Source organism: Balearica regulorum, chromosome 4, assembly GCF_011004875.1.
Source record: "Balearica regulorum gibbericeps isolate bBalReg1 chromosome 4, bBalReg1.pri, whole genome shotgun sequence".
In the NCBI taxonomy this organism is placed as follows: Eukaryota; Metazoa; Chordata; class Aves; order Gruiformes; family Gruidae; genus Balearica; species Balearica regulorum.
The window spans coordinates 1,852,276-1,865,497 of NC_046187.1; the positions used below are offsets into that span (position 1 = coordinate 1,852,276).

The 13,222-nt window shown below is 50.8% G+C and overlaps 2 protein-coding genes and 1 long non-coding RNA gene across 11 annotated transcripts in view; all 3 read right to left on the reverse strand.

The window, feature by feature from the left end:
* The window catches only part of RUFY3 (RUN and FYVE domain containing 3), a 60,644-nt gene extending 48,575 nt beyond the window's left edge, over positions 1-12,069 (reverse strand). For 5 of the 8 annotated variants that reach the window (XR_012835124.1, XM_075750858.1, XM_075750857.1 and 2 more), the window contains exon 1: positions 3,926-4,276. Coding sequence is in view for 5 of the 8 variants with exons in the window: in XM_075750858.1 (XP_075606973.1) it covers positions 3,926-4,244 (319 nt within the window). In the remaining 3 variants the exon portion in view is untranslated. Of the gene's footprint in view, positions 1-3,611; positions 3,631-3,925; positions 4,277-5,025; positions 5,109-5,753; positions 5,884-11,846 lie in introns of those variants that run through there. The other 3 variants (XM_075750863.1, XM_075750865.1, XM_075750864.1) reach the window with 3 other exon arrangements.
* Positions 1,462-3,597, reverse strand: LOC142601618 (uncharacterized). The gene is made up of 2 exons (XR_012835126.1): positions 3,206-3,597; positions 1,462-2,008 (listed from the first exon to the last, which is right to left on the reverse strand). It is a non-coding gene; the product is annotated as an uncharacterized LOC142601618 (long non-coding RNA).
* Positions 9,117-10,827, reverse strand: UTP3 (UTP3 small subunit processome component). Of its 2 annotated transcripts, XM_075750871.1 has the most exons (2): positions 10,577-10,826; positions 9,117-10,540 (listed from the first exon to the last, which is right to left on the reverse strand). In XM_075750871.1, exons 1-2 carry the CDS (start codon positions 10,787-10,789, stop codon positions 9,212-9,214), a joined length of 1,542 nt encoding a protein of 513 aa, XP_075606986.1. In that variant the 5' UTR covers positions 10,790-10,826; the 3' UTR covers positions 9,117-9,211. The 2 variants fall into 2 exon arrangements, with proteins under 2 accessions (XP_075606986.1, XP_075606985.1); XM_075750870.1 differs by having other exon boundaries at positions 9,117-10,827.
* Positions 12,070-13,222: the final 1,153 nt, after the last annotated feature.

The following is a 13,222-nucleotide window of genomic DNA, read 5'->3' on the forward strand; positions in this document are numbered from 1 at the left end:
TGTCCGACTACCCATTACTCCTCTCCGTAGCCGTACCAGTTGCGATGACAAGAGAAACGCCGTCAGGGCTATGCCAGCTTCTAGAGCCAACAGAGCTGCTATTCCAGGGAGCACACGGCCACACACATCCAACAGCCTCTCTCCGGGCAATTTCTTACGCGGAACGGGATCTAAAAAGATAAAACTAGTAACAAAGCACCTGCATTGCAAAGTCTGACTCTTCTGCCAGCACGGATACGTACATTACCTCAAATACCAGGGGCAGTTTGAACCCTGCACGCTAAAAACATGAGTGAGCAAAACAAAGTTTAATCACCCGAAAACCAGTGAATAAGTGAGAAACTGTTTTTTGCCTACCTACTGTGAAATACAGAGCTATTATTTAAGGATTCAAGTAACTCCCACAATTGACAGTACAATTAAAAAAAAGGGAAGGAACAGTTTACTGTAAGTATCACGATATCTGGTAGGTTTGCAGTGGGAGCAAGGAATGGTTTGGGGGGGGTTCTTGTTTGTTGTGGTTTTAGGTTTGGTTTGGTTTTTTTTTAAGACCGCATAATCAAGTTGCTTTTACTGTATTTAAAAAGTATTCTAAGGTTTTATTGCAGCTCAGCACATTTAAATAAATCTTCTTGTTCCTTCTGTCCGTCTGGAACCATCTGTATCAGAAAAGTCACGCTCCTGGTGTGAAAAGCTTTTTGCAGTCTCCTTCCCTTAGCAGCTCTCGCCTTCACCTTATGTTTGGAATCATCTCACCTCTCTTACCTCGTAAATAAGAAAACTTGGATAAGATGGAGAAAGATTAGTTGGAGGGGGAAAAAAAAAAATATGTCTGACAGAAAATCCGTAGAGAAAATGAAGTTGTAATAGAGACACATTCTTATGATTTCATTCTTTGTGACCAGATATCCTTCATTTACATTCGTCACTGGGCTTCAGGTCACCAGCGCTACACGGCTGGTAACAGAAGCATCACACCTCCACCTGGGTGCGAATAACCCTTGGGTTGACTTCTGCTGCTGGAATCAAGAGTTGCATGCAGAAACCCATCAAGTCACCGCTCTCCAGGACAACCCTAATGCAGAGCTACAAAGGCCGTAATTAGATCTCAAGCAGCAAACGTAGTTTTCCAGATTTTCAAATATAAAATTAAACCGCTGTACAGTACCTTTCAGTCCTCTGGCAAGACCTCCAGAGAAAGAGAACGGATTAATCATTGTGTCCTAACGGGGGAGGGGGGGACAAAACAACAACTTCAAATAAACCTCCAAAATATTCTGAAATACTGACTTTTTTGTATATTGGTCGCTGTAACACATAAGTGTCAATACAGAGTAATTATTTTCGTTACTACTCATGGAAATGACAGCCTTCAACCACTGAAGGGAGGAACTCGTGATGCAGCAGGAAACACCCTTCACCTAAATCACTGCTTTCAGTTTACAGCTATTTAGAGGGGAATTAATGTTCATAGAGTATATCACTTTTTTTTTTTTTAAATACACACACAAGATGCAAAAAAAACCTTCTTCACACTCCTCAGTTTATCTTAACTCTAAAAATAACTCCGGCGCTGAGGATTCAAGGGAAGCAGACATGAACAATCACTTCAGGTGCTATTGCAGAACAAGGAGAAGCAGATCGAGAACAGCGGATGCCGCAAAGAGCCTGTGAAACAGGGCTCCAGGGGCCACCGACGGCTCTTCCAGTAACACCAACCCAGACACGTCTACCTTGATAAGCCGGGCTACAATTAACGCCGCTACACCTCGGTGCTGTAGAGAGTAACTGCCATTTAGAGGAGACGCAAGAAGCGACGACACCCGCAAGGCCACATACTCTACAGGGATTCAACACACAACATCCTCGCTGCGCCAGAGTGAAGTTCTACCCGGCGCTTTAACGGCAATCCAAAGCAGCCAGGGAACAAGCAAAACTTTGCAGCAGAATCCAGGGCTCCTGCTGCTTGGCGATGAACAAACAAAAACCTTTTTTTCAGACGTGAAAACTGAGGAAAAAACCAAACAAACCAGGGATGATGACAAAAATGATTTACAGAGTTTGCCCCCGGAGAAACAGAGTCCAAGACACCATGCAAATAGATGACGATTCCTGTTCCCTTCAGACGCTGCTATCAGCGCATCGGGCGCTCAGTTACCGAGCGGGCTTTGACACACAACATTGCACAGGCAGCTATTATCTTCGAGGCAGAAAAGAACAAGGGAACTTTAATATACATTTTAAAGGCTTTTTCACAAAGCTTACGTGAATAGCCACTGCAGAGTACGCCTAACACAAGGGATAAAGCATTGCTCAACCAACGAGTTTTTACACTAACTCCTTGTGAACAAACGCGCTCTTCTCAATGCCTCAGTTTCACCGCACCTGCACAGAAGCCTTCTTACAAAGGTATTACAAGAATTAACATTTAAACAGCCTGAACAGTAAAAGCACGATGGCCAAGATTAAATGTTTTTCTTAAAGGCTTCTTTTCTAGCAGAAATAGCTCAGTGCCTTGTGTAGCATCACAGAACCACAGTGGGTACAGGTTTCCCGATTAAGGAAAAAACAAAAAAAAACCCCAAAGTTTTGACAGGAAGCTGTCAGTTTAAACAACTCATTGTGAAGGGAGTTTTGGACTGTGGACAACAGTTTGCAGTCAGAGACAGCCTTTCATATAGCTCAAAGCAAAGTCAGGTCATTTCATCTGCTCTTGCAATTGCAGAAATTCACTTCTCACCTCACTAGTTACAGCGCTGCGGAATAACGGCTTAAATAAAGTACATGAACTTCAAAAGGAGAAAAAGGAAGAAAAAAACCCAAAGATACCCACCCCAAAATAATTAGCTAACGTGTGAGCAAACGTTCACCTGGGAGGTAGGCAAAGGAGACAAAGCAAAGACACAAAGCTCCGTCGTTCACACCCTGGCCCAAGCCCAGAAGATGAAGCTACTGGCCGTCTTCAAGATGGATGCATGGATAAGGGAAGGTCTCTTCTACAGGCAGCCACACACGGAGTTTTTATTTGTTTTTAAAGCACACGCAACAACCACTTCACAGCACTCAGCTTACCCAAATACACGACGAGAACACTGCAAAGAATCTTACGGAACAGAAAATTCCAAACAGAAAACGCGCCCCAGAAGAGAGCACACGCAGCAACGCGCTTCAGCCTCGTCAAGTAGCCAGCGTGCAATGCCCTCACCTCGCGTGGTGCTCCACACCAGCCCTACGAGGAAGCCCGAGCGGGGGTTTCCCACCCCGTAACTACACCCCAAGGTGAACTTCTTCAATTCCAAAGGGTGGCACAAACTCTGTCCAGAAAAAAGGGACCAGAAAGGAGAGAAGTCTCTGTAGCACTGGTTTTGCTGAACTTGTGGGTCGGCGTTGCTTACAAACGCACATACATAACGCCTCCTTCCAGAGCACTCCCTTCTCCGGCCAGGTCACACGTGTCCCTGCTGTCAGGGGAGCAGCCAGGCCACCCCCACACCCCGGCAGCCCCCCTGCGGGGCCACGGGGAGTTTTTGGGGCGGGCACCCCCCGTTTCCAGGAGCCCGAGGTGTACCGTGGCGGACGCTGCTAACTCACCCCTGCCCAAAACCACTCACCCCCCCGGGCTGCTTCAAAGCCTCGGGGCACCCGTCATGCGGGAGCCCGGAGCCCAGCAGGGACGCAGAGAGCCCCCCCCACCTCGCAACGGCGGCCCTCAGCCCTGCCATGACACCTCCCGGTCCTCACGGCCCCGGCACGCCCCGCCGCGGGCAGCTGAGGGGCGCGAAGGAAGGCCCCGGGCCGCCGCCCGGCAGTGCCCCGGCCCCCCGACCCCTCCCGGGGCGGCTCCCCCCGCTTCGCCACCCCGCCTCGAGGGAGGCTCCCGGCCGCGGGGCGCCGCCGCCCGGGGAGGAGCCCCGCAGCTACTCACGGGTGCCGGCGCCGCCGGCTCCGTCCGGCCCCGGGTAGCTCAGCAGCAGCACGGGCAGGGCGGCCCCGCCGCGGGGCGCCGGGGGTCTCCACACGCCGGGCGGCGCGGCGGCGCCTCCATGGCCGGGGTAGAGCAGGAAGAAAGGCGGCGAGGCAGGAGGCGCCTCGTCCTCCTCCTCCTCCTCTTCTGCCGCCGCCACTGCCTCCTCCCCGGGCTCGGCCCGCCGCTCCATGGCGGGGGGCAGCTCCGCGCCGGCCCCGTCCCGGGAACTTTCCGCCAGCAGCGGCGACAGAAGCGGCGCCCGCTCCGCCTCCGCCATCGCCGCCCCGGGCCCCGCCCCGGCCGGGAAGCAGGGCCGCGGCCGGCCTCCGCCTCCGCCCCCGACGCCGGAGGGGGGGGCTGGTGCCCTGTCCTCCGCCCGCGGCCCTTGTCCCTTCGAAACCCCCCGCACCGCGCCGGGCCGTTCCGTTACAGCCGCGGGGCTGGGAGCGCGGCGGCAGCGGCCCTCTCGCCCGGCCCTGCTCCGGGCGGCAGCTCTCCCCTCGGGCCGGGCAAGGCTGCCCCGGGCCGGGCGGGGAACGGCAGGGCACCGCTCCCCGGCACAGCTTGCCTGCGGGATGGAGCACGCAAGCGTAACAAAAACCGCATCACCCCGCTCTTGTGGGTGCAGGGGCTCCGGGCGATGCAGAGAGGACCTTGCTTCCACCTCGCTTGCGAGCAGCTGGGTTTAGGGTTTTTTTTCCCAGCCTTATACCCGTAACGCTTTCTTTTTCATCGCTACCAGTTCGTCTTTCTCATACTTCAAGCAAAAGCAAACTAGACAAGTCCACCTGGTCTTCTAGCATAAGCTTCCCCGCCCTGCTACCAATACCACCTGGACTGCCAGCTGCAGGGAAGGGGGTCAAAGTCAGACCCCATCTCATCACCTGTATTTCATGGTCTGGTCCTACACCAAGCCAGAAGGAAGGAGGCAGCAGCCCCCTGCATATAGACTTGCCTCCTGGGACCAGTGCCCACATGGGGAAAACACAGATTTTCATCTTAAAAAAACAGCTTCACAGAGCAACGAGGATGTCGGACTCCCACGTGCTTTAACTTACCCATGAACCGATGCCCTTACGCTATCTGCCTCGCCCTCGCGTTCCCCAGGGTGAGATCTCACGGGCAGCAGCGTTTTCAGACCCTTTGACAAGAGGTGACAATACAAGGTCCAAATATATTCATTGCTAATATAACTATCAAATAGGTCATACCACTGGGAATTTCACTGAGGAGATCATTTTTCTGAAGATAGTAATAAAGCCTCCTCAGTAAGGCAGGCCAGGTAACGTGGACTGTAGTATTGTCAACAAGCAAGGAGAAAGAACAGAAATCTGCCAGTTTTTAAAAAACATCCTGCATTCAGTGTCTTTAGGCTAATGTTCAGTTTTCAGATTTGTATTTGCCAGTGCTAGTGAGAGTATAACAACATCCAGACTGCTCCTGATAAAATGTTAGGGAAGACAACTAGGAAAGTTGCAAGGCAGCAGGAGATGTATTTCCATGTGAGTTACTTAGAGTGTTTTCCTCACCCTGCATAAATAGAAATTTCAGGTCGTGATGCAGAAAGCATTGCCCACCCCTCTGCCACTGGATGTTTTCTGCCCAAGCTTCCGAAGGCAAGCCAGCCTTCCTCTGGATGGTTATCACCCACCAAGGATTCTTTCCCAGGTGGAGAAAGACAATAGAGCAGCTCCTACCTCTCCTTAGAGCTTTCTACACATCGCCTTCGCACTTTTGAAATACGAATCATTTACGTGCAAGCGCGCACGGGACTCTCTTGAATTACCGTGCTCCGAGCGAGCGGATGGGAAGGCCACAGGGGCAGGTATCTCCGTGGCAAGCGGGGCGATCCTGGCGAGGCACAGCTGTCACCTGAGCGGCTAAGTCCTAACCCGCGTTAGGTGCGGCCGGTGCTTGCTAAGCAGGAGCCCGGCGAGGATGAGCCATGTTGGCAGTATCAGTGCCTTCTCCAAAAACACTACGCAAAGAAGGAAAAAAACCAGTGTTAACCATGACCTTGCTCCACCTCTCACTTATTTTCCTGACCATGATCTGTGGTCTTTCCTCTGTTTCACACGTGTCCATTTTCATAGGGATTTTCACAAGCTATTTACTGTCCGGGATTTTGCTTCAGCACGAAACGTCCCTCTTAAGAAGTATTTCTTAGAGCAAAATTACAGTGTCCCCCCTCCCGTGGCATTAGTGATCGCGGCCTTCCCGTGATCACTCATACATAAAACCATGCGGGAATGAACTGCTGATGGCTTTGTCCAATCGCTGAACTAACCGACTGAACAGAACACCGTGTTCAGCGCTCATTAAAACAGGCTGGCGCGGCGGTGCGGGGAGACGTGCTGTGCCATCTGCTGGCTGCCTGCGCTGGCCGTGCTGATGGGCTGCCTTCCCCCTTGCCTTCAGCCTCCATGCCAGCGTTTCCAGGGAGCGGGTCTGGAACAGCGCACTAATTTATTATTTCCCTTATTTATCGCTCAGATGGAAGTTGCCAAGATTTTTCTTGCCAGCTGCCTAAAGCTTTTCAAGGGAACACAAAGCCGCCTCGGATACTTACAGCTTGCCTGCAGACCTACGAAAGATCATCAGCCCTTCATTTTTGCACCGAATGCGAAACATGCGTGAGCAGGTGCTGTGGTAATGAGATCAGTTAGCATCTCTGCTGGATATTTTCCACATCCCATGTGATGCCTGTTATGCAACACCATTCCTCCTCAGAAAAAGCACCTAAGCTGCTTTTTTCCCCAGCACATTACCTTTTACTGACCTCTTTGCAAAGCTGCAGGAGCATAGCTCAGCCTTGTCTGTGGCGGCCTCCATCGTGATCCCACTGCAGACTTAATAAAAGGTGTAGTTTTGGGAAAAGCTCTAGTTCTCTCCTTGGTAAAGCTGGGACCCACTAAAAGCCACACATTGCTCAACAGCAAGAGCAAGCAGCTCACTTTGTTGGTAGCTGCTCACAGTAAGGGAGGCTGAGTAAGCACAGGTGAAGGACATATTTATCCCCACAGGTGACAGGTTACATGTCTCCCCTATGGCCATCAGATTCCAGAAAGCATTGCTTAACCGAGAGGACGCTTTCAGCGAGCTCTTCAAGCAAGCGGCACTTTTGCAGCAGCGACCCTCTGGCCGAACGAGGGCCAGGGTTCGGCACGGGCCGTGGCCCCAGGAGCTGAGCGAGCCCCAGCTTCCCTGGCAAAGCAGGGCTCCAGACTGGGATTTTTCAACAGCTGCTACCAGGAAAACTCTTTTGAAAAGTGTAAAGGACCACATTAATTTCCATGTCCCAGGAGGTTCTTTTGATCCTTCCTCTCCTTTGTGAGGATTTCACCACACGAAAAGCCTGTCTAGGCTCAGCCCCAGCCACTTCAGGATGTGACAAATTAATCCTCACTCCTGCACTTACCTGCTGCCAGAAGAGGCAGCAAGTCCCAGCACCGACCTGAAACACCAAGTTTTCTTCTCTGCTGCCACCAACGCTCTTCCGGCCCTTCCAGTAGTTTCCATTACCCCTCACTGTGCAAAGCGCCACGGCTCTGCAGGCAAGCAAAGATCTCCCAGGCAATTTCATGGAGGAGATCAAATCGCAATGCCTACTTCTGTGGAGGAATTTTTTTTTATTATGCAGTGTTTAACTGTTGTTTGGCCTGTCAGCAGCAGGGGGCAAAAAAGGCAGGGCCATTAAATTGAGCAGAACTTCCTGTTTCAGGATTTTGCTCTATACCACACCAGAATCCCCTCCAAAATGGCCATGCATGGCTGCACTTCCCGTGGATCCAGGGCATCCAAGGACTAAAAAAGCCTCCCTACTTCTGTTCCCATCTGTCCAGCTTCAGTTTGTTGTTTTTCCACCTCTGCCTTTAATCATCAGCTGTGAACATTAATGAAATATTCTCCAGTTAGCAGAACTTTCCTGGCCGAAACAGGCCCGGGGTGTAAAGGTTTGCTGCAGACACACATTTCACTTGCAGAGAACGAGCAGAGCGCCTGCGTGTTTGAATTGTAGCATCTAGCCTGTTGCAGGTTGGAGAACACACACTCCTAGTTTGGCTTCCCCCAAGACTATCAGGCAAAAAACCCAACCCAAAACCTACAAAAACCAAACCAAACCACCTAGATAGACTAGTGCTTCCATAACACTAAGTAATATTTATTGACAATTACTCCCCTTAACTGATTTCACATGGGAAACAGACAATAGCATCTCTGAGATGCTACTGGCACCCAAACCAAGGCACAGGCTCCCCAAAACCTGTCCCAAACACACGTGCAGGTCTCACCTGAGACGGTGTTTGTTAAACTTGCAAGAAAAATCAATCAGTCATTCCTCCTTTACAGCCGGAGCTGGAACCGGCCATTCCCAGCAAGAACTGCAGTGTGGGGTTAAATGTGTTTTCCCACCAGAAGACACGGAAATAATCAAAATATTTTGAAAGTTTACCTCCAAACGCTTTACCCGTTTGTCCTGTATCAATGCTATGTTAGACCTATAACAGCAGACAACAGTTAACATATTTATCATAGATGAAGCGAATATATTTATCACACATGTAAATAACCATGAAATCCAGAAAGTCCTTGCTTTGATTCTCACTGAGTTCAGGAGGGGAAACAGCATCTCAGGCCACAGGGGATTTCAGCAATAGCTTTTTGCTCGGTTCCAAAATTATGAAGATTTAAGGGACCCTAAAGGTACTTACATCTTAAAATGCATGAGCACCAGGAGTTAATCAGAACAAGAATTAGACAAAATACCATAACCACGCACATCTCATTCAGCAGCTCAAGGCAGAAAAAGGAGGGACCGGAACAAGACAGTGAAAAGGCAGAGAAAGCAGCGACAGCATCCCACCCTCACCCGCCCTCCGAGGTCCCTCCATCCCAGCCCCACCTCCACATCTGTCCCCCCCGGCCCATTTCATTCCTATCGCTCTGCACACCCCTCGCAGCCTCTCCAAGCCGCTATTTACAACGCAAACGATGACAGCATCACGAAAGAGGAAAACACCTTAACACGCAGGCCGGGTGAAGGAAGGGCCCTGTGCTACTTGTAGAGGTGGCCCCTTCTGAAAAGCATCCTCTGAAAAAAAACCCCAAAAACCCACCACCCCACAACAAATAGACACACGCACACCAGTTTTCTTCAGGATAAAAACCACAATATCCTTTATAAAATTTTTATTGGATTGAGTTGTGCTACTCACAGCTCTCAGAAACAGAGAAAAATAACTATCATTGAAGCTTCCTGCTTTTCTTAACTCCCGCACGAATGCCAGAGAGTTCCCCGGCATATCTGTGCAATTCCCTCCTAACTTCACGGACCTGGCCCTTGCGGCGAATCTTGGCTCGCCGAAACTTCTCCCGATGCTTGACCCTGGGGTTGCGATCGATCTTCTTCCTTCTGGGCGTGAGGCCTTTGTTCTTGATCATCTGATAGGTCACACCTCTCTTTTTATTCGGATCCTCTCCTTCCAACACCGCTTCTGCGTCGAGCACGTCTTGGTCTTCGGTTCTCTTCCTCTTGAGTTTCAATTTCTCCTCCATCATCTTATAGTATTTTAGGGCAGCCTCTTCATCCAGGTCTGACTCGTCTGAGGGTTCGTCAGCAGTAGCCCGGCCATTAGCAAGCGTGGGAGCACGTTTCGATTTGTTTTTCTTAACGTCCAGTGGGAGAAACAGCGCAAACTTCTTCTCCTTCCGTAGTTTATCTTCCTTCTTATCGTAGTAATTTTTCAAAAGCATACGAACTTGCGAGGATAACTTTTGATCTATAACAGCCAGGTCATTGATTATATTTCTATAAGCAACCAGCCGTTCGATAACAGGGTGACTATGAACCGGCATCCTCTTTGACTTCAAAACCAAATAGAAACTGATATTGGCACAGTAATTCAAGTACAGGTGATACTTGGTCTGCAAATAGCGGCTACCTTTGCCTTGCGGGATAGTGCCATTTTTGACCATTTGCAACAGGGGGTACAGTTCATCCTTGAGCTCCATTAGCTTGACTTCAAAGTCCTCGATCAGTTGCAGGAGCTCAGGAGACTCCTGCTTCAGTAGCTTCAGCTGCTCCTTCCTGGGAAGCGCCTGCAAATCCTTGTCAATCTTCTGCCCCTTGCTGTCATGGGTTTTCTGCTGCTCAGCCAGATAGCCCTGGATCACATCCAGCCCATAATCATCTTCTCCCAAGTCTTGCACCAACCGCTTCTGGATGACCTGAGCCTCCTGCTCCTCTTCCTCCTCCTCAGCATCGACTTCTCGCTGGTTACGCTTGTCCTTGGCCTGGGCATTGCTCCCGTAGTCCGTGTCGTAGTAGAGCTGCTTACGCTGGCCCCAGGAGAGCTCGTGGGGGAGCTTGGTGTCCTGACAGTGCTCCTCCAAGTCGCTTTCCATGGACAGGTCCCCATCTTCATCTTCACACTCATCTCCTTCTCCTTCTCCATCCTCCTCCTCCTGCTCCTCCTCCTCACCTTCTCCATCCTCTTCTGCACTGTAGTCCACGTAAAGATCCAGCCCCTGTACCTCCTTCTCTTCTTCTTCCTCACCGTATCCATCCTCCTCCTCGCTGTCCTCCTCGGGCAGCTGCAGCCCCAGCACTTCCTCCTCCTCCTCGCTGTTCCCGGCCTCCTCCTCACTCTCCAAGGCCGCCATCACCGCCTGGAACTGCGCCTCGTGGAACTCCTCCACCTCGTCCGCCAGGTCCTCGGGGCCCGCCCGGCCGCTGGCCACCTTCTCCGCCCCAGCCTCATCCTCCTCCTCCCCGGCGGGGTCGGGCGGCGGCCGCAGGACGGTACCGCGCCGGGTCCTCATGGCTCCTCTCCGGCTCTTCTGCCGCGCTTCCGCTTCCGCGCCCCTTCCGCCGCGCCCCTTCCGCTTCCCCCCTTCCGGCGGCTGCCCTTCCTGCCCTGCCCGCCGCCGGGCCGGGAGTAACGTGCGGCGGTGCGGGCAGCCTTACCGCGGGGCTGGGCTGCTGCCCAGCGCCGGGTGCTTTGGAAATACCCCCACCTGCCGCGCTTGGTGCGGCTTCAGATTTGATCCTTTCCGGTTAAGCGTCTCATTTATATATGAAATCACTGCGGGTCTGGAGCGTAATTGAGTTTACTTTTACAATTAGATTTCTAATAGAGCAATACACGTAAGGAGCTGCGTGACGCGGGCAGCCACTAAGCCAGGATTATTTTATTGTGGCAGGTATCAGCAATGAATAATGCCACATTAAAAGAAAAGAGTGCCTTTTTTCCTCCTTTAGGGATTTTTCTTCACTTAAAAGCCCCAAAACATACACATGCCATCTGTATAGTAATCTTACAACAAAGAGGGGGAAAAAAATGCAATATAGAAAGCACACCTGACATCTGTCCCCTTCTTAACTGAAACTTCTCAGTACTCAGTTCCCTACAACCAGACCAAAGTTTCAGAGAGAAAAAGAAGTACTTGAAAAGCTCCCTGGACACATCTGAGGTGCGTACGTCAACTCTGCTGAGCCCTTGCCTTCACCGTATGACATCTTTACAGGGATACGGGCATCTCCCAGCAGGAATCAGGCCCGTTCCCAGAGGCTGCGGATCAGCCTCCGGGCTGTAAGGCGAAGGCAGGCAGCAAAGCTGGGCTGCTGCTGCTTCCCCGTCCTCTCTGCCCCTTGGAGCCCAGTTCAGTCCTGGCTCAGAAACCCAGAGCCTGTTCAATTAAGCAGCCACACGGCCCAGCAAGAGGAGTTCTGTGTAGAACAAGTGCCAGTGGTTTTTTTCTCACCGCAGAGCAGGTGCAGGTTTATTTATAAATACTGCCCACCTTCTTACCAAAAAAAACTATTTCAAACAAATATTAAAGTTAACTGAAACAGTGGGGAGTGCACAGATTTACTCACTTTTTGGTGATTTGTTTGGATTCTGGTAGATCTGATGGCAGAGCAATCTCACTTAGGAGCCTTTTTCTGACATGCTCAGCTTTTCCACATAGTCGCCTCTGGGTCAAAATTTTCCATGTTTGCTCTTGCACCAAAGATTTGTTTTGCTTCAGACTAAGATGCTTTATGTAAATCTGCCTGTGCCAATTTTCAGATATCGCTTCCCCTGGAGACAGGCCTGTATGAGAGAGAGACAAGAATAACTCGGTTTTGGTACTTGAGACATAGCATTCATTTAATTTGTTAGCTGCACCTCCCTTTATACTGGTTGGCTGTTAAAATACAGCCATCTCTGCTGATCAGGCTTTGTAGTCTTTGTGCTTAATCTGACCGGGTTTTGAGCGAAGTCCATCCATAGAAGCCTGCAGTCGTTTTTGGCGTGGTTACCAATTCCAGATGACTTTGCTAGCGTGACGTACAGAAACCCAGGCCTTCAAGGTGCCCCCGACCCGGACAGTTTCCATCCAGCTGCCCTCACAATGTAGTGCTCTCATTTTTTTTTTTAAGTCTGCTCTTTCAAAATTCAGAGCCTTGAAGCCAGACCACCTTCCACTTGGCCTCTCACTGATTTAAATCTAACTGATGCCTTATCCCTCGATCCAAGGTTAATTTCTCAGAGCAGAAAAGAAGCAGCCACAGACCTTGGAACTTCCTTCAGGACTTGCTGAAAACGTCATCCGCTTCTGGCGAAGCTACAGATGACATCCGACATGAGTTAGTTCATCCAGTTACCAGGAACCGCTCAAGCCAAACCACACCAGTTTGCTGTGAGCATCCGTGGAATCACCACTACCAATACGATCGTCAGTGACCGCTGCAGGTCTGGTTTAATCCACCATTTTTTCTGCTGCTGAGCGAGAAAGGAGGAGAACAGAAAGCAGTAGGACAGACTGCTAGTGGAAGGTGTGTTACCTGGAAATACGTCGTGCCCTAGTACAGCTGTCTTCCTCTCCACTCCTCTCCCAGCACAATCAAGGATGTACAAAGATGCAACTATTTGACCTCACTTCATCCAGGCACCTGCCCAGCTTCTTACCTAGAAAATCCTAGCTCGGCACATCCAGGGTCAACTGGAGGCACAGGACAAGCGCAAGGAGACCGAGGCTACAAAGCTGGTTCCCATTTCTGTTCTAATTCTCAATTATTCTTCTGCTAGCCTCTGCCTCGCAATGAAGTCGGGAGTCTAGCTCCCCACTCGGCCCGGAATTTAAGCTGGGGGTGATGGTTTGCCAGCCCCTGGCCAGACTGCCACAGTTCTTTAATGCCTGCTTCCCCAGATCATTTTCTGGTAATTCAACACATCCCATAGTAAAAAAGAAGGACAGTCCATAAAAGTA